At 47.4% G+C, this 20,737-nt stretch overlaps 1 protein-coding gene across 1 annotated transcript in view; it reads left to right on the top strand.

The window, feature by feature from the left end:
- Positions 1 to 20,737, top strand: part of ASPM (assembly factor for spindle microtubules) — a 330,682-nt gene that overhangs the window by 249,038 nt on the left and 60,907 nt on the right. Inside the window, exons 23-26 of the mRNA XM_063940119.1 lie at positions 15,328 to 15,537; positions 16,437 to 16,586; positions 16,792 to 16,983; positions 19,069 to 19,261. Of these exons, the coding sequence (XP_063796189.1) occupies positions 15,328 to 15,537; positions 16,437 to 16,586; positions 16,792 to 16,983; positions 19,069 to 19,261 (745 nt within the window). The remainder of the gene's footprint in view (positions 1 to 15,327; positions 15,538 to 16,436; positions 16,587 to 16,791; positions 16,984 to 19,068; positions 19,262 to 20,737) is intronic.

Here is a 20,737-nt window from a genome sequence, read left to right as displayed (position 1 = left end):
GAGACTGGCCCGTTGCATTCTGGGAGGCCGAAAGCTTTTGATCGATTTTTTTTGCCTTCCGCTGACGCTACCTCATATCCTCAATGTTATCCTGTGAGTACTGTGGACTTCGGAGAAATAGTTCTCGACAGTAAGTCTACCATAACTACATATTTTTTATGAAATGGTTAAACAGAAATAATAAAAGCACAAAGCAGGGAATAAGGAGGGAAGAAACAGGAGTGCGACATGGAGCAAATAACAAGCAAAGTTCATAACAAGCATAACATGAGATGGTAGCGTTAACATGGTTACAACAAGCAAGAAAACAAGATGGAAACCTTGTCAAATATATAGGATAATTTGTAGCAGTTGTCTAACAGAAGAAAATGTATTATGTCGGGAAAGGTTAGAGGATAGGGGGCAGGCTACTGCTGTGTAGGAGGGCTTTAGGTAGCTAGGGGCTCCAAATTAAATAGTTGTGTAAGTCTCAGGGTATGGTGAGATACACCTGGGAGGGTGCTAGGAAATGGTGACTAGGGTGAAGCGGTGGGAATCTGTATTCCGGTGAAGGACTCTATAAGGGATTGGACTTTAGCCCAGACGCTTGTGACCAAATGGGCAGTTGTGTACTTTTCAATTGGCCTGATTCAGAGGTTCATGCAGCTCATGTGCGGCTGTGATTCCTCATGGATTCTCAAGTGCGAACATATGCAATTGCCAATGTATGCATTCTCCTTGTGCAGTTCTGCACGATAGACTGACAAGTCCATCCACACCCACTTTTCAAATCCGAGCATTACACAGGTGTGTTGGTGGATCCGATCTCTCCACAACTGACACACCATTGATTACAACTCAACACTTCAAGCGGACTCTGTCTGGCGCAGTCTCCTTTATACCTTTTTCTCTAACGTCCTAGTGGATGCTGGGGACTCCGTAAGGACCATGGGGAATAGCGGCTCCGCAGGAGACTGGGCACAGCTAAGAAAGAATTAGGACTACCTGGTGTGCACTGGCTCCTCCCACTATGACCCTCCTCCAGACTTCAGTTAGAATCCTGTGCCCGGCCGAGCTGGATGCACACTAGGGGCTCTCCTGAGCTCCTAGAGAGAAAGTATGTGTTAGTTTTTTTATTTTACAGTGAGATCTGCTGGCAACAGACTCACTGCAGCGAGGGACTAAGGGGAGAAGAAGCGAACCTACCTAACTGGTGGTAGCTTGGGCTTCTTAGGCTACTGGACACCATTAGCTCCAGAGGGATCGACTGCATGGAACCGGCCATTGGTGTTCGGTCCCGGAGCCGCGCCGCCGGCCCCCTTACAGAGCCAGAAGCAAGAAGAAATCCGGAAAATCGGCGGCAGAAGACATCAGTCTTCACCAAGGTAGCGCACAGCACTGCAGCTGTGCGCCATTGCTCCTCATGCACACTTCACACTCCGGTCACTGAGGGTGCAGGGCGCTGGGGGCGCCCTGAGAAGCAATAAATACACCTTGGCTGGCAAATATATCACAATATATAGCCCCAGTGGCTATATATATGTGATAAATACCCCTGCCAGAATCCATAAAAAAGCGGGAGAAAAGTCCGCGAAAAAGGGGCGGAGCTATCTCCCTCTGCACACTGGCACCATTTTCTCTTCACAGTGCACCTGGAAGACAGCTCCCCAGGCTCTCCCCTGTAGTTTTCAGACTCAAAGGGTTAAAAAGAGAGGGGGGGCACTAAATTTAGGTGCAATATTGTTATACAAGCAGCTATTGGGGGAAAAATCACTCAGTTATAGTGTTAATCCCTGCATTATAAAGCGCTCTGGTGTGTGCTGGCATACTCTCTCTCTGTCTCCCCAAAGGACTTTGTGGGGTCCTGTCCTCAGTCAGAGCATTCCCTGTGTGTGTGCTGTGTGTCGGTACGGCTGTGTCGACATGTGGGATGAGGAAGGTTACGTGGAGGTGGAGCAGAGGCCGATAAATGGGATGTCGTCCCCTGTGGGGCAGACACCAGAGTGGATGGATAGGTGGAAGGTATTAAACGACAATGTCAACTCCTTACAAGGCTGGATGACGTAAAACAGCTGTGGGACAGCCGGCTTCTCAGCCCGCGCCTGCCCAGGCGTCTCAAAGGCCATCAGGGGCTCAAAAAGCGCCCGTTACCTCAGATGGCAGACACAGATGTCGACACGGAGTCTGACTCCAGTGTCGACGAGATTGAGACATATACACAATCCACTAGGAACATCCGTTGCATGATCTCGGCAATAAAAAAGGTGTTACGCATTTCTGACATGAACCCAAGTACCACATAAAAGGGGTTTTATTTTTGGGGAGAAAAAGCAGCCAGTGTTTTGTTCCCCCATCAGATGAATGAATGAAGTGTGTAAAGTAGCGTGGGTTCCCCCAATAAGAAACTGGTCATTTCTAAAAAGTTACTGATGGCGTACCCTTTCCCGCCAGAGGATAGGTCACGTTGGGAGATATCCCTTAGGGTGGATAAGGCGCTCACACGTTTGTCAAAAAAGGTGGCACTGCCGTCTTAGGATACGGCCACCTTGAAGGAGCCTGCTGATAAAAAGCAGGAGACTATCCTGAAGTCTGTATATACACACTCGGGTTATATACTGAGACCTGCAATCGCCTCAGCATAAATAGTGCTGCTGCAGCGTGGTCTAATACCCTGTTAGATAATATTAATACTCTAGGACAGGGAAAATAGTTTGCTAACATAGAGCATATTAAAGACGTTGTCTTATATATAAAGGATGCACAGAGGGATATTTGCCGGCTTGCATCCAGAATTAATGCAATGTCCATTCTGCCAGGAGGGTATTAGAAACCCGGCGGTGGACAGGTGATGCTACCTATAAAAGGCACATGGAGATTCTGCCTTATAAGGGTGAGGAATTGTTGGGGATGGTCTCTGGGACCTCGTATCCACAGCAACAGCTGGGAAGAATTTTTTTTTTACCTCAGGTTTCCTCACAGCCTAAGAAAGCACCGTATTTTCAGGTACAGTCCTTTCGGCTTCAGAAAAGCAAGCGGGTCAAAGGCGCTTCCTTTCTGCACAGAGACAAGGGAAGAAGGAAAAAGCTGCACCAGCAGCCAGTTCCCAGGATTAAAAATCTTCCCCCGCTTCCTTTGAGTCCACCGCTTGACGTTGGGGCTCCACAGGTGGAGACAGGTGCGGTAGGGGCGCGTCTCGGGAACTTCAGGGACCAGTGGGTTTGCCCACAGGTGGATCCCTAGGTTCTGCAAATAGTATCACAGGGATACAGGCTGGAGTTCGAGGCGACTCCCCCTCGCCGTTACCTCACCTCAGCCTTGCCTGCTGCCCTCGGAGAAAGGTAGTACTGGCGGCAATTCACAAGCTGCACTTCCAGCAGGTGAAATCTAGGTACCCCTCCTTCAACAAGGCCGGGGTTACTATTCCAAAATGTTGTGGTACCGAAACCAGACGGTTCGGTGAGGCCCATTCTAAAATTGAAAGCCTTGAACACTTATATACGAAGGTTCAAGTTCGAAATGGAATCGCTCAGGGCGATTATTGCAAGCCTGGATGGTATCACTGGACAGCAAAGGATGCTTACCTGCATGTCCCTATTTACCCTTTTCACCAGGAGTACCTCAAAATTGTGGTACAGGATTGTCATTACCAATTCCAGACGTTGCCGTTGGTCTGTCCCCGGCACCGAGGTATTTACCAAGGTAATGGCCGAAATAATTATCCCGTACTTGGACGATCTCCTTATAAAGGCGAGGTCCAGGGAGCAGTTGTTCGGCGGAGTAGCACTATCTCGGGAAGTGCTACAACAGCACGGCTGAATTCTGAATATTCCAAAGTCGCAGCTGGTTCCTACGACGCGTCTACTGTTCCTGAGTATGGTTCTGGACACAGAACAGGATAAAAAGGGTTTCTCCCGGAGGAGAAGTCCAAGGAGTTGTCGTCTCTAGACAGAGACCTCCTAATACGTATACAGGTGTCGGTGCATCAATGCACGCGAGCCCTGGGAAGGATGGTAGCTTCTTACAAGAAATTCCATTCGCCAGGTCCCATTCAAGGATTTTCCAGTGGGATCTGTTGGACATGTGGTCCGGGTCGCATCTTCAGATGCATCAGCGGATAACCCTGTCTCCAAGGGCCAGGGTGTCGTTGTTGTGGTGGCTGCAGAGTGCTCATCTTCTAGGGGGCCGCAGATTCGGCATACAGGACTGGGTCCTGGTGACCACAGATGCCAGCCTTCGAGGCTGGGGGGCAGTCACACAGGGAAGAAACTTCCAAGGCTATGGAAAATATTCTGGAACTAAGGGCCATTTACAATGCCCTAAGTCAGGCTAGACCCCTGCTTCAACACCGGCCGGTGCTGATCCAGTCAGACAACATCACGGCGGTCGCTCATGTACACGACAGGGCGGCACAAGAAGCAGGATGGCGATGGCAGAAGCCACAAGGATTCTCCGATGGGCGGAAAATCATGTGTTAGCACGGTCAGCAGTGTTCATTCCCGGAGTGGACAACTGAGAAGCAGACTTTCTCAGAAGACACGACCTCCACCCGGGAGAGTGGGGACTTCATCCAGAAGTCTTCCAAATGATTGTACACCGTTGGGAAAGGCCACAGGTGGACATAATGGCGTCCCGCCTCAACTAAAAGTTACAAAGATATTGCGCCAGGTCAAGGACCCTCAGGCGATAGCTGTGGACGCTCTGGTAACACCGTGGGGGTACCAGTCGGTGTATGTGTTCCCTTCTCTGCCTCTCTTACCCAGGGTAATGAGAATAATAATGAGAGGAGTAAGAACTATACTCATTGTTCCGTGTTGGCCAAGAAGAGCTTGGTAACCAGAACTCCAAGAAATGATCTCAGAGGACCTATGGCCTCTGCCGCTCAGACAGGACCTGCTGCAGCAGGGGGCCTGTCTGTTTCAAGACGTACCGCGGCTGCGTTGACGGCATGGCGGTTGAACGCCGGATCCTGAAGGAAAAGGGAATTCCGGAGGAAGTTATCCCTACGCTATTTAAAGCTAGGAAAGAAGTGAACGCTAACCATTATCACCGCATAGGGCGGAAATATGTTGCGTACTGTGAGGCCAGGAAGGCCCCAAAGGAGAAATTTCAGCTAGGTCGATTTCTGCACTTCCTACAGTCAGAGGTGACTATAGGCCTACAATTGGGTTCCATTAAGGTCCAGATTTCGGCTCTATCGATTTTCTTCCAAAATGGAACAGGCTTCACTGCCTGAAGTTCAGACATTTGTCAAGGGAATGCTGCATATTCAGCCTCCTTTTGTGCCTCCAGTGGCACCGTGGGACCTCAACGTGGTGTTGGGTTTCCTAAAGTCACATTGGTTTGAACCACTCAAAACCGTGGATTTAAAATATCTCACGTGGAAAGTGGTCATGCTTTTGGCCTTGGCTTCGGCAAGGCGGGTGGCAGAATTGGCGGCTTTGTCATGCAAAAGCCCCTATTTGGTTTTCCATATGGATAGGGCAGAATTGAGGACTAGTCCCCAGTTTCTTCCTAAGGTGGTATCAGCTTTTCACTTGAACCAACCTATCGTGGTGCCTGCGGCTACTAGGGACTTGGAGGACTCCAAGTTACTGGACGTAGTCAGGGCCTTGAAAATTTATGTTTCCAGGACGGCTGGAGTCAGGAAGACTGACTCGCTATTTATCCTGTATGCACCAAACAAGATGGGTGCTCCTGCTTCAAAGCAGACTATTGCTCGCTGGATTTGTAGCACAATTCAGCTTGCGCATTCTGTGGCTGGCCTACCGCAGCCTAAATCTGTAAAAGCCCATTCCACGAGGAAAGTGGGCTCTTCTTGGGCGGCTGCCCGAGGGGTCTCGGCTTTACAACTTTGCCGAGCTGCTACTTGGTCAGGGGCAAACACGTTTGCAAAATTCTACAAATTTGATACCCTGGCTGAGGAGGACCTTGAGTTCTCTCATTCGGTGCTGCAGAGTCATCCGCACTCTCCCGCCCGTTTGGGAGCTTTGGTATAATCCCCATGGTCCTTACGGAGTCCCCAGCATCCACTAGGACGTTAGAGAAAATAAGATTTTACTCACCGGTAAATCTATTTCTCGTAGTCCGTAGTGGATGTTGGGCGCCCGTCCCAAGTGCGGACTGTCTGCAATACTTGTATATAGTTATTGTTAACTAAAAGGGTTATTGTTGAGCCATCTGTTGAGAGGTTCTGTTATGTTAATACTGTTAACTGGGTATAATATCACGAGTTATACGGTGTGATTGGTGTGGCTGGTATGAGTCTTACCCGGGATTCAAAATCCTTCCTTATTGTGTCATCTCTTCCGGGCACAGTATCCTTACTGAAGTCTGGAGGAGGGTCATAGTGGGAGGAGCCAGTGCACACCAGGTAGTCCTAATTCTTTCTTAGCTGTGCCCAGTCTCCTGCGGAGCCGCTATTCCCCATGGTCCTTACGGAGTCCCCAGCATCCACTACGGACTACGAGAAATAGATTTACCGGTGAGTAAAATCTAATTTTAAGTGCTGCTAAAAAGATTGCAGCCGTATGATGACGCATGCTCATGACACTACTCTAACACGCCCATGACGCTCCCATAACATGCTCATGACACTCCTCTAACACACCCATGACACTTCTTTTTTGTGTGAAGACTTTGTAGGTCACTTCCAGTCTCCGCTCTGACCTGCCCATGGATTGCAGAAGCCATCTCAAGTAAAACTGATGTTGTACGCAAATGCTTACGACATTTGCACTGTTGTTCGCATGCGCACAGTAAGGATTTTATTTTGGGGGATGTGCAGATTAATACTCCCAACATCCGTTCTCTCAACTGCGTCCACCTTTGAATCAAGCCCATAATCTTCAAAATAGATTCAAAAGGTAAATAAAGATATCAAGAACTACAATATCATATATAAAGTATTTTTAAATACTTTTCTTTAGGGTGAACTGAGAGTGAAGCGTTAGCTAGATTATCTCTAATTTTGTCCATTATTCTTGGTCCCTGCGTTCTTCACCCAAGCGCCTACATGTAAAATCTTCAAGAGTTGCTATGAGACTGAACAATTTCTACAACCAAGTCTGCATGATAATGTCTTTGGTAATATTCACACTTGTTTTTTCTCTTGCGTCCTAGAGGATGCTGGGGTCCACAAAACTACCATGGGGTATAGACTGGTCCACTAGGAGCCATGGGCACTTTAAGAGTTTAATGGTGTGGGCTGGCTCCTCCCTCTATGCCCCTCCTACCAGACCCAGTTTAGAAAATGTGCCCGGAGGAGCCGGTCACAGCTAGGGGAGCTCCATAGGAGTTTTTCTAGTTTTATTATTTTTATTAGAGTTAGGCACATGGAGGCTGCTGGCAACAACCTCCCTGCTTAGTGGGACTTAAGGGGGGAATAGTGTCCAACCCTCTGAGGTTAATGTCCACTAGCTTCGCTGACAGGACACTGAGCTCCTGAGGGTGTCTATCGCAAACCCCCGAGGCGGCCGCTCGCTCTGGCAGCACTGCCGCCACCCCCTAACAGCCAGAAGACGTCGGTGGTGAGGTGAGCACCGGCGCCCCGACAAGCGGGTATCTGGTGAGAATGGCAGCAATAAGGGTGGGAGCGCAGCACTGAGGCTGCGCTCCGGAGGGCTCAAAGGTACAGTGTGCGGTGCTGTGAGGGGTGCCCTGGGCCAGTGCACATACCCTTACATTGGTCACTTCTGCTATCAGGGACATATGTACTGCTGCTAGCGCCATTACCTCAGGCCGGGAAGATGCGCCATTTTAGGGGGCGGAACCTCTCCTCAGAGCAGATCCAGCACTCACCTGCACCATTTTCTCCCTGCAGATCACACTACAGAGACGCTGACAGGGAGCGCTGACCCTCCAGCTATCCTCTGCGGTACCAGGGGGTTATAGAAAGGGGTGGGGGGGGGGGGGGGGTGTATTTAGTCACATTACTGTGCAGTCTGTTTAGGTTACTCAGTCAGCGCCAGACAATTATTATATAACTGTCTATTGGGGTGCTATGTGGTCTGGCTCAATAGCTGTGTCTCTGAAGGTACTTGGGGGGGAAACTGTGTCTGGTCTGACATTTTCGTGTGTGTGTGTGTGTGTGTGTTTGCTATATATCTCACATTACCATGTCTAGGGACTCTGTATCTTGTGCTGCAGAGTATGGATCTTCTCCAGAAGAGTCTGTTCCTTGTACTCAGGAATGCAATATACTGTCTCAGCCCTCTGAACCTGAACCCCAGTGGGTGGCTTCTATTAAGGGTATGATATCCCAGATGTCATCTTGGATAGCTCATTATAAGACTGAAATGCAGGTTTTAGAAAAATCTGTAGAGGTTTTGTCGTATTCTACTCCCACTACCTCAACAAACTCCTAGTATATGCCCAAAGAAGTATGCTCTTGCCCAGATTATGCAAGTCGACACGGGTGATTGTGATGGGGACATACTGCGGGGAAAGGCATCCCTTGCTAAAGGGGTGCAGCTAATGATTGAGGCCATTCGGGACGTTTTACATATTACTGACAAGGTACCTGAACAGGTCGAGGAGGCTTTCTTTACAGACAATAATAAAGTCTCCCTTACCTTTCCTGCGTCTAGGGAATTAAATGCATTGTTTGAGAAATCCTGGTAGAACACAGAAAATAAATTCCAGATCCCAAAGAGAGTTCTGGTTGCTTTTCCTTTCCCTGAAGAGGATAGGAAAAAGTGGGAAAACCCTCCTATAGTAAACGCTTCTGTTTCTAGATTGTCTAAAAAGGTGGTTTTACCTGTCCCTGGGTCTACCACTTTGAAAGAGCCGGCAGACTGCAAGATTGAGACTACGCTCAAATCCATATAGACTGCTTCAGGCGTGGCGCTTAGGACCACTATTGCTTGTGCATGAATTTCTAAAGCCATAGTAAAGTGGTCGGGCACGTTACTAGAGGATTTATATAATATGGATAGATGTAACATTGAAATGTTTTTACATCACATACAGGATTCTGCGGGTTTCATGGTGGAGGCCATGAAGGACCTTGGTAATCTGACTGCACGGATGTCTTCCATGGCTGTCTCGGCACGCAGGGGACTCGGGCTGTGCCAGTGGTCTGAAGAGAGGAGAAGAGTGTGGAGAACCTACCCTTCCCAGGTCGGGCTCTATTTGGGGAAGCTTTGGATGTGTGGATATCCACGGCAACTGCTGGTAAATCAACCTTTCTTCCCTCAGCCACACCGACGCTAGAGAAATCCTTCTCTGAGTCTACAATGCAGTCCTTTCGGACCGCAAAGGTTAATAAGTCCAAGTCCCCTTCCACCTTCTTCAGAGGTGGTCGGGGAAAATCCAGAAAACCTGCGCCGGCAGGTTCCTAGGAACAGAAGCCGGGTTCTGTTTCCTCAAAATCCTCAGCTTGACGGTGGACCACCCAGCCTGGAGGTCAGGCAGGTGGGGGCATGTCTACGAAATTTGTCAGGTCTGGGCGTCCTCAGGCCTGGACCCCTGGGTACAAGATATTGTATCTCATGGGTACAGACTGGAGTTTCAAGAGCTCCCACCTCACAGATTTTTCAAATCAGGCTTACCAGCTTTGCTGACAGAAAGGGCTATCTTACAAGAAGCCATTCAAAAATTGGAAAGGGCAAATGTCATTATTCCAGTTCCATCTCACCTGGAAAACAAGGGTTACTATTCAAGCCTTTTTGTGGTACCGAAGCCGGATGGTTCGGTCAAATCCAATATTGAACCTCAAATCGTTAAATCCATATTTGAGGGAATTCAAGTTCAAGATGGAATCTCTGAGAGCGGTGATCTCTGGTCTGGAGGAGGGGGAATTCCTGGTATCCTTAGATATCAAGGATGCATACCTTCACATTCCTATTTGGCCGCCACACCAGGCTTATCTCAGGTTTGTGCTGTTGGACTGTCACTATCCGTTCCAGGCGCTGCCATTCGGCCTATCCACGGCACCGAGGGTGTTCACCAAGGTAATGGCAGAGATGATGCTTCTACTCCGCAAGCAGGGTGTGAACATAATTCCATATCTGGACGATTTGCTGATAAAAGCATCAACCAGGGAGAGGTTGTTGCAGTCCATTGCTCTCACAACTCGTCTGCTCCGGGATCATGGTCGGATCCTGAATCTTCCAAAGTCACATTTGTAACCGACGAGAATACTGTCCTTCCTGGGGATGATTCTCGACACAGAAGTGCAGAGGGTGTTTCTACCATTGGAGAAAGCATTGGTGATCCAATCTTTGGTCAGGTATGTCATGAAGCCAGCCTGAGTATCGTTTCATTAGTGCATTCGCCTTCTGGGGAAGATGATTGCCTCCTACGAGGCTCTAAAGTACGGGAGATTTCATGTACGGTCTTTCCAGCTGGATCTCCGGGAGAAGTGGTCGGGATCTCATCTTCACATGCACCATGTCGCCAAAGGCCAGAATCTCTCTCTGGTGGCTGCAAACTTCTCACCTACTGGAGGGCCACAGGTTCGGGATTCAGAATTGGATCCTTCTAACCACGGATGCAAGTCTCAGAGTTTGGGGAGCAGTCACCCAGGAGGAAAACTTCCAAGGAAGGTAGTCAAGTCTGGAATCCATCCTTCCGATAAACATTCTTGAACTAAGAGCCGTGTATAATGGTCTACTACAGGCTGCACATCTTCTAAAAGATCGGGCCATTCAAGTTCAGTTGGACAATGTAACGACAGTGGCCTACATAAACCGACAAGGCGGAACGAAGAGCAGAGCTGCAATGTCAGAGGTAACAAGAATCATCCTCTGGGCGGAAAAACACGCCGTGGCGCTGTCAGCGATCTTCATTCTGAGAGTGGACAACTGGGAAGCGGACTTCCTCAGCAGACACGATCTCCACCTGGAGAGTGGGGCCTCCACCCAGAGGTGTTTGCAGAGGTGACAAGTCTTTGGGGCGTACCTCAAATAGATATGATGGCTTCACACCTCAACAAGAAGCTTCGGAAGTATTGTTCCAGATCAAGGGACCCACAGGCAGTGGCGGTGGACACCCTGGTAACTCCGTGGGTGTTCAAGTCAGTGTATGTGTTCCCTCCACTTCCACTCATTCCAAGGGTTCTCAAAATAATCAAAAAAACAAGAGTTCAGGCGATCCTCATTGCTCCGGACTGGCAAAGAAGGGCTTGGTACGCGGATCTTCTGGAGTTACTGCTGGAAGATCTGACGCCTCTTCCTCTTCGAGAGGACCTTCTGCAACAGGGGCCGTTCGCTTATCAAGACTCACCGCGGCTACGTTTGATAGCATGGAGTTTGAACGCCAGATCTTAGCTCGGAAAGGCATTCCGAAAAAGGTTATCTACCCTGATCCAGGCTAGGAAAGGAGTAACGTCTAAACATTACCATCACATTTGGAAAAAGTATGTGCCTTGCTGTGAATCCAAGAAGTTACCTACGGTGGAGTTTCAATTTGGGCGGTTTCTCCTCTCCCTGCACGCAGGTGTGGATGTGGGCCTACGTTTGGGCTCCATAAAAGTCCAGATTTCAGCCTTGTCCATTTTCTTCCAGAAACAGTTGGCTTCCCTCCCTGAGGTTCAGACTTTCTTGAAAGGGGTGCTTCACATCCAGCCTCACTTTGTGCCTCCTATGGCACCTTGGGATCTTAACGTGGTGTTGCAGTTCCGGCAATCAGATTGGTTTGCGCCTTTACAGGAGGTTGAGGTCAAGTTTCTCACTTGTAAGGCGGTCACACTGTTGGCATTAGCTTCTGCTAGGCGTGTGTCTGAATTGGAGGCATTGTCCTGCAAGAGCCCCTACTTGATTTTCCATGAAGATAGAGCTGCGCTCCGGACGCGTCAGCCGTTTCTACCAAAGGTTGTGTCGGCTTGTCATATCAACCAACCTATTGTGGTGCCAGTGGCTACTGACTCCTCAATTACATCAAAGTCCTTGGATGTTGTAAAGGCTTTGAGGATTTATGTGAAGAGGACTTCACGTCACAGAAAGTCGGACTCTGTTTGTCCTTTATGATCCCATCAAGATTGGGTGTCCTGCTTCTAAGCAGACGATTTCTCAATGGATCAGGTTCACTATCCAGCATGCTTATTCTACGGCAGGCTTGCTGTGTCTAAAATCTGTTAAGGCCCACTCTACTCGTAAGGTGGGTTCTTCCTGGGCGGCTGCCCGGGGGGTGTCTCTGCTTTACAGCTTCTACTTGGTCGGGGTCGAGCACGTTTGCTAAGTTCTACAAGTTTGATACTTTGGCCTCTGAGGACCTAAAGTTTGGTCAATCAGTGCTGCAGGAGCCTCCGCGCTCTCCCTCCTGTACTGGGAGCTTTGGTACATCCCCATGGTAATAATGTGGACCCCAGCATCCTCTAGGACGTAAGAGAAAATAGGATTTTAATTACCTACCGGTAAATCCTTTTCTCGTAGTCCATAGAGGATGCTGGGCGCCCGCCCAGCGCTTCGCTTTCCTGCAGTTGTTACTTGGTTCGGTACTGCCTTGTTACTTGGTTTAGTACTGTGTTGTTACTTGGTTAAGTACTGTTATTCAGCTGTTGCTGAGGTTGTTCAGGCTGGTTGGTCTGGTTTGCCTTATGTTTGAGCTGATGTGAATCTCACCACTATCTGTGTATTTCCTTCTCTCGAAGTATGTCCGTCTCCTCGGGCACAGTTTCTAGACTGGGTCTGGTAGGAGGGGCATAGAGGGAGGAGCCAGCCCACACTATTAAACTCGTAAAGTGCCCATGGCTCCTAGTGGACCCGTCTATACCCCATGGTAGTAATGTGGACCTCAGCATCCTCTACGGACTACGAGAAAAGGATTTACCGGTAGGTAATTAAAATCCTATATTTTCTGCAGCAGGGTACATTGGTTTCCACAGAGAAACATTGGGGTGTAGAGTGGATCTTGATCCAGAGGCACCAACAGGCTAAAGCTTTAGGCTATCACAGGATGCATTGGGGCCTCCTCTATAACCTTGCCTCCAGGCACTGAGCGCTCTGTTTCAAGCTTGTGCCTGCAGCAGCAGGTCACCTAACAGGAGGGCTGCACTGGGCAGCCCCAAAAAATGCTTTTCTAAGAAGATTTCTTCTCTGGGCTGTCAGTGCTGTATGTCAGGGTGACACTTCAACGCTGCATCTCCATCACCTCCCAAGCGGCGTTGCATACTCCCGCGGCTCAGTTCCTGGCTTAGGCACAGAGTCGTGGACTGCTCTCCTAGTTCGCATGGCTGGAGGTAAGAGGGTCCCCCAGGCGGGACCCGCCATTAAATCGCATTCCGTCCGTGACCTAAGGAGACGGGTTGCAGCGCTGGCGTGGACACTGTCACCAAACAAAGACCCCACTAGACCACCAGGGCATCGGAGTACAGGTTGGGTGTACTAACACCACATTTAATAAGGCTCACAGTAACTAGGGTGGAAGTCCAGCATAGCAGAGCCGGCGCTTTACCTGTAGCTCCTTCCCTGGCCCAGGGCACCATCTCCTCGCAGATTTCCTGCCCTGGAGCTGCCTCACACTCTCCCTCATTTCCTCACAGAGACACTGGTCGCCATCTTACAGTATTGCAGCAGCTGGTTTCTGGGATTACAGGGCTAAGTCTCCCATGTAAAGCCACCTGTATACAGAGCCGTGACTTTACATTCACTTGAGTATCCTACATGTCTTGACACAGACAGCGTTTACAGAATATAATGTATGAGTATTCTGATTTATCCACCGGTCCCGGACCGCACTGTGATATATACAGTATATGTATAATTAATAGTGCGGCTTTATTGTGATGATAATTTCTGTATTGCCTGTGACTGTGTGCCTGTATCTGCTGTGTGGTTTCACTCTGTGTTTCCCAGATATAACTGTCACTATATTCTGTACCCTAAGGGCTAGGTGCGTCTGGGTCCGCTAATATAGTGCTACACAGTCTTTATCCAATACATATATTCTACTGTTATATCCCATAATACCGGATTTATTCGCAGGTATTGTTCTTTGCCTGGCATTATCGTACTAAGTCGATCTGTTGTTGCATTCTCACATAATGTCTAACAGAAAGGGAATTACATTAGTGGAAGCTCCTGCATCATGCAGAGCATGCTCTAAGGATTTACCAGAGGGGGAAGTGTTGTATAATGGTCTGCGTACTATTTGTCATACATCTCCCAGTCAGTCCGCAGCTCCTGCATTTACACTGGAGCCTACCTGGGCTGCATTCACCTACCTACTGGGTACTCTGGTGGAACGCCTAGCGCCCCCGTATGGGACCACCTGTGTAACTACAGTCACAAATTGTCCCCATGGTTTGAAAAAAGTCAAAGAGCCCAGCGCCTATTAGTGGCTAAATATCTGCTACTTTTCTACTGGTATGCTCAACCCGAAAAGAGAATCCAAATAGAGGTAATATTTTAAAAGCACTGATAATTGGCACAATACAATATTGGTTTACGTACTTTAGTTTTATTTAAAACTGTTTTCGCTAATGTTGCAACTTTTACAAAGTTATTTATAGCCCAGAAAAAGTTCCAATATTCTGTCACATTTGTATCACAGAAAGCTCTTTAGTAGCATGCAGTAACTCAAATGTGTCGGAGACTTTTGTAAGCCAATAATAGCAATAATCGGCAGTTAACGGCACTGATGTCCTCTAATAGGATACTGCCCATATGGGTTATTCAGGTTTGTTAGGAAACCAAACAAGCACACTAATGGGAAAAACCATGTGCACTGCAGGTGTGGCAGATATAACATGTGCAGAGAGAGTTAGATTTGGGTGGGTTATATTGTTTGTGTGCAGGGTAAATACTGGCTGTTTTATTTTTACACTGCAATTTAGATGTCAGTTTGAACACACCCCACCCAAATCTAGAGATATGACCTTATCTTACAAGTACCTAGGCTCCTACGTTCAGATGAGTAGTTTGTAGGGGTGTACTCACAACTGACATTCTGAATTATATGTTTCCTCAGTTATACACAGTTTAATATCGGGTCTATAGTGCTCAGTGTTTGGTTATGTATCTGTTGTGTGTTTTGAGGAATTTCATTTAAATCTTTTTCGTGCCATATCAATAGATTCTGTTCTAATTTCTGAATATGGTTAAAACAGAGGTCCTCAAGGCACCCCAACAGTCCAGGTTTTAGGTATATCCATGGCTCAGCACAGATGTTAAATCAAATTGACTGAGGTGCTAATTAAGTCACCTGTGGCCAAGCATGGATACATTTAAAACCTGGACTGTTTGGGGTGCCTTGAGGACCGCGTCTGGGAACCTCTGGGTTAATATGTATATTAGTATGACATTAACTATATAGGTCGTATTAATATGAAATGCAGCATTATATGTGGGGGTACAGTATGTGGGGAGAAGCATGAACTAACAATTGGCATGCTTGTTTTACGGTGTTTAGAAGAATCGTGCAGCGCATGTTATCCAAGTGACATACAGAGGCTTCCGGGATCGTTGTCGCTTCCTCCAGTTGAAAGCTGCAGCTGTGACCTTGCAGAGTCGCTTGCGAGCTTTACATAAGGGCAGAGATGAGCGTCATCACTACATGCAGCTGAGGAACTCTGTCATTAAGTTGCAGGCCTGTGTGCGAGGCTGGCTAGTCAGAAAACAGGTAATATGAAATATACAGTATATATAGGTGGTCATTCCGAGTTGTTTGCTCGTTATTTTTTTGTCGCAACGGAGCGATTAGTCGCTAATGCGCAATGTCCGCAGTGCGGCTGCGCCAAATAAATTTGCTATGCAGTTAGGTATTTGACTCACGGCATTACGAGGTTTTTTTCTTCGTTCTGGTGATCGTAATGTGATTGACAGGAATTGGGTGTTTCTGGGCGGAAACTGGACGTTTTATGGGTGTGTGCGAAAAAACGCTACCGTTTCTGGGAAAAACGCGGGAGTGGCTGGAGAAACGGAGGAGTGTCTGGGTGAACGCTGGGTGTGTTTGCTTCGTCAAAGCAGAAACGAAACTGACTGAACTGATCGCACTGGCAGAGTAAGTGTGGAGCTACTCAGAAACTGCTAAGAACTGTCTATTCGCAAATTTGCTAATCTTTCGTTCGCAATTTTGATAAGCTAAGATTCACTCCCAGTAGGCGGCGGCTTAGCGTGTGCAAAGCTGCTAAAAGCAGCTTGCGAGCGAACAACTCGGAATGAGGGCCATAGTTACTATGCAGCAGCTAATTATTTGCTATTAACCCTTTGGGAATTTAATCGCTTTTTTTTTTTGTTTTGTTTTTTTTGTTATGCACAAACAGCGATTATTTAACCAGAGTGTAAAAGTAATCATTTGCAGTAGCCATTATCAACCAATCCAAAGTTGGCTTGGAGTCTAGTGCAAATTGGACAAATACTGACAAATATCTGTGTATTAGATACAGAACTCTTGTTCGGACATATCCCTAGTGTACAAAGCTCATGAAACTTGTCTTGCTGTCTGCAGATAACCTCCCATGAACTTGTTCTCTGTTAAATGATCCATAGTGTATTTTGTAAAAATACTGTATTTTCTAGATTGCCCAGCAGAATAGACGGAGGCTACTTCTGAGATTCAGTTCCGCTATTCATCACCATCTGTGTGCTGTGAAGATTCAGAGGTGTTTTCGAGCGCATTGTGTTCTTAAAAGAGCACGGAATCAAATGGACAGTGTTATTTTCATTCAGGTATAACTGAAATATGTTGCTGACTTACAGGACATTTGTGTCTGCACACACTGGAGGTGGCAATTATCTCACTGATGCACGTCCTAATATTGGTGATGTTTGGGCTGGCTCCACCTATGTGTAGGTGACAGGTGTGGTGTAACCTTGACCTGCCATGTATGTATGTATGTCTATAGGTAAGTGCTAACTCTGGTTGCTCTTGCAGAGATGGTATCGGTCAAGAGTACAGCACAGGATCTTCCTGATCACCCAACGGAAGGTCATTTTTCTACAGCATGTGGTACGCGCTTGGTTATACCGCAGAAATGAGGCCGCTACTAACATCCAGAGATGTGTGAGAGATTTCCTTCAACGCAGGAGACAGGCTAAATTGAAATGCGGAATCGTAAAATTCCAGGTACTGACAGCACAGTCATAGTTAACGGACTATAGACACAAACGCATTAATCCTTCTTAACCACTTGACTGATAATTCTTTGTAAAAATATCAGTCAAAGTGCCATTTATTTTTTCATTTTTCATTTAATGAAGTAAAGAACAAGTATTATTTAAAAACTTTTTTATTGAAGTATTTTAGTTAAAAAAAAAAAAAACAGTTATGTCCATGGAAATATGAGTACCAGCCTGAGAGCATGTCCTCTGTAACCTTCTTCCTGCCCCCTATAGCATTTTCCCATCATTCTTGTAGACAGAAATCTTCTGTAGAAATTGACACCCCACCTCGTAGCATTTAACCACACCGTAGTCTTTAAGTGTTAGGGGGGAGGGTTAGGCTGCGGGGAGGGATAGTTGAGATTTGGGTTCCCTTACCTCGGCGCACCTGTCAGGATTTCAAATAGTCATGATGCCGGTGTCTGTATTCTGCCCGCCAGCATCCTGACTGCTGGTCTCCTGTGCACAACCCGGGTACCCCGTGTAGTATTAAGCCTCAATGTCCACTTGTCCCTATTATGGCACTACACTACACCCCTCAGTGTCAATATTTCCAAAGTGAAACAAAGAATCCCTCAGAGGAATTACCCCCTCCTCCGGGGGCAGTAGATTCTACCTCCCACCAGTGACCCTTCCACTCTCAGAGGAGACTGAGCAACTTTTCCCCCAGCTCATTTTTGCACTCAGTACGCAAATGTTAGCAGAATAGTGATCAGAAGGGAGCTTCAGTTCCCACTCAGTGCACTTGAATTTGTGGCAAATGTACTCTAGCATTCTATTTCACAAAATGTGCATGTGAAGTCTGGTATCACAGCTCTGCTGTGTCACAGTAGAGGGAGCGGTGCAGCAGGAAGAAAACTGTTCTAAACATGGTTAAATGTCAGGGGACTAAGGATGAGGGCATAGCATGGGATCTGGCCAGTGACTGTGCATATGGCGTCTGTCACATTTCATGTAACCATACCAGTTAAGTATTAGACTTCCCTTAGCAGGCTAAGTTAATGAAATGGCAGGCTCATGTTCACTTTTAAATCCCTTTCTTGTAGGTCTGTGTTGTCAGTGCCACGTGTGCGGTTACATTGCAGGTCACTAGTGGATAAAACTAAAAGCTGTAGCTGCTGCTCCTATTTCTTGTAAAATAGGCTGCTTTGCATATAGTGAATAGCCACAACACTACAAATGTATATTTAAATATCAACAGTGAGGGATTAGCTGCGTTTAATCCACGGGTTCTTTCCAAGTCAGGCTGTGGGCGACATAAAGTGACTACGAGGACCACTCTCGTCCCATCTTTTCCTGAAAGTCCGTGCACAGCCATGGTCTATGCTGACTTATTGGAGGATACTTGTAGAAAAACTCCATTCATTCATTCATTCATTCATTCATTCATTCATTCATTCAAAGCTTTATCAGTCATGTAAACAAATAATACCTGAAACAAACAACTTCTCACCACTTGACCAGGCCATCGTAAAGATGTGTGTGGTCATGAAGTTGCAGTGTACTAGAGGAGTTAGGAGAAAAAAAATGATTCTAATGGCGTGTAGACACGGTGAGATTTTATTTCTTTCGATTTTGACTATATAGTCAAAATCGCAAGAAAAGTTAGTGCAAATCGCAAGGTGTTATGCCACTTGCGATCCCGATGCGTGGTCCCACAAGGTCAGTATCGCAAGAAAAGATAGACTGTGCAGGCAAGTCAATCCTTGCTAGATTGGTGTACTATCTAGTTCATCTCACATGCCAATTACATCTCACATAAGCCAAAATCGTAAGCACACATAGTCCATATCTCAAGAAAAGTTAGTCAAAATCGGTGGTGCTGGGCTCCGGGGAGTTCAAGGGAAATCGCAAAGTGAAAATCGGGCATAGCAAGGATCTCACAGTGTGTACACACCATTACACTTGTATTGAAATCTTTCTGTACCGTTATATAATTAAGCTTATACAGTATATTCAGAAACCTAATACCAGATCTTTTTAAGGCAAAACCTCCCATTGATGCAGTGTCCTATAATTTCTGTTCCATCAATTGTGTTTGATCTGCTAGGCTCTCTGGAGAGGTTACCAGTGGAGGAAATCCCATGACACAAAAGTTTTGAAAAAGTTACGCAAACGTCTGCAGAAAGTAAATGAAGAAACTAAAGATGAACATAAACTGTGTAACAGGACATTGGTTGCCTTGAATTACCTGCTGACTTACAAGCACCTTTCCTACATCCTGGCAGCTCTGCAGCATCTTGGTGAGCATTTGCTTTGCTGTTCCAACATAATAGGAAACAAATCAAGCGTCACTTTTGAAGCCACAGAATGTGGCTATGGTAGGAGATTGTGGGCTGAGTTTTCTAGACGTATTCCCTAAATTCCTACCATGTACCATGCAACAACAGTCATATCAGTCCTTTGATTGTATACCATAACGTGATTCCTTGGGGTCTTGGAAGTTTAGGAAATCTATACTATTGTGATGAGGCAGTATCCCTCCTGAATCTTGGCTAGTAACAGAATCCCAAATATCCATGGTGTATATTTGGAATATAAGCATAATGATATCAGAGTAAGAGTGCCATCATTAAGTGACCTGGCGTATTGAGAACACGGTTTTTCTGTCAGTCACTAGGGGACACTGGTACAACTTCAAGACTGTGGGGTGATGATGGTGGCTTACAGGGAACAGGCTCCTCCCTCTCTATCCCCGCCCATCATCCCTCAGTTTTGAATTTGTGCCAAGGGAGCCGGTCACTGCTGACTGAGCTACAGCTCAGTTAACTTTTTATTTTTATTTTATTTCACTTTTTTTTTTTTATGGGACCTAGTTCCCTTTGCCTCAGGAACCATTCACCACTTATCCACAGAAGTCACATACCAGCAGGAAGCTGCACAGGAGAACAGCGCTTAACCAGAGAAGCACTGTTCCTTCCGAGGCAGCTGCATCCTGAGGCTCCGGTTGGGTGAGTGACCCTACTTGTGTGGGGCACTGCGGCTGACCTCCGCCTTCCCTCCTCTCCTCTTTCCCGGTTGCCACTGGCCGCGATAGTGACGGGATCCCCACTGCACTGCTGCGCTGACACTACAAAGCACGACAGAGTGGGGGAATAGTGCGGCACCCGCATCCAAGCATCTCCTTGCTGTGTCCGGTGACTGCGACGGCGGTGAGGTTTTCCTGCACTGCCATACTTTCAGGCACAGCAGCGTGGGGGGATGAGTGGCTCCCATGTACATAGTAGTGTCCGCGTCCCGCGCAGCACCAGCACACATAAGCAAGGGGGCGAAGTTGTCAGTTAAAAAAAAAAAAAGTGCCTTCCTAAGCATAGGCAGCTCATGGAATGGCAATTGTGTTTCTTTTCTCCTCAGGAATATGCACTGTAGAGCAGAGAGGGCTAAAACACACTACCCGGCTGGCGCCGCCCGGCAAAAACCCGGCCGGCTTTCAACCGCTGCCGTGATGCAAAGACACATTGAGCGCAATGTGTCCTTACACACGGCACGTCCCGGACTGGCTGCCGGGTTGCAGCCGGATCTATCCACTGGAAGGTCCGGCAGCCGGGCTGGCGCCGGGCCGTCTTTGCAGCCAGTAAACCGTGTGTGTGAAGGGGAGCTTTCACACACAACGTTTTTTTCCCAAGCCGTGTCTAATGCTGCGCATGCGCACAGCATCACACACGGCTCAAAGCCGTCCTGTCTGAGAGACTCTGACGGTTTCTCCCGGATGTCAAAAA

This window comes from Pseudophryne corroboree, chromosome 9, assembly GCF_028390025.1.
Source record: "Pseudophryne corroboree isolate aPseCor3 chromosome 9, aPseCor3.hap2, whole genome shotgun sequence".
Lineage (NCBI taxonomy): Eukaryota > Metazoa > Chordata > Amphibia > Anura > Myobatrachidae > Pseudophryne > Pseudophryne corroboree.
This window is presented reverse-complemented; position numbering and strand designations above follow the sequence as displayed.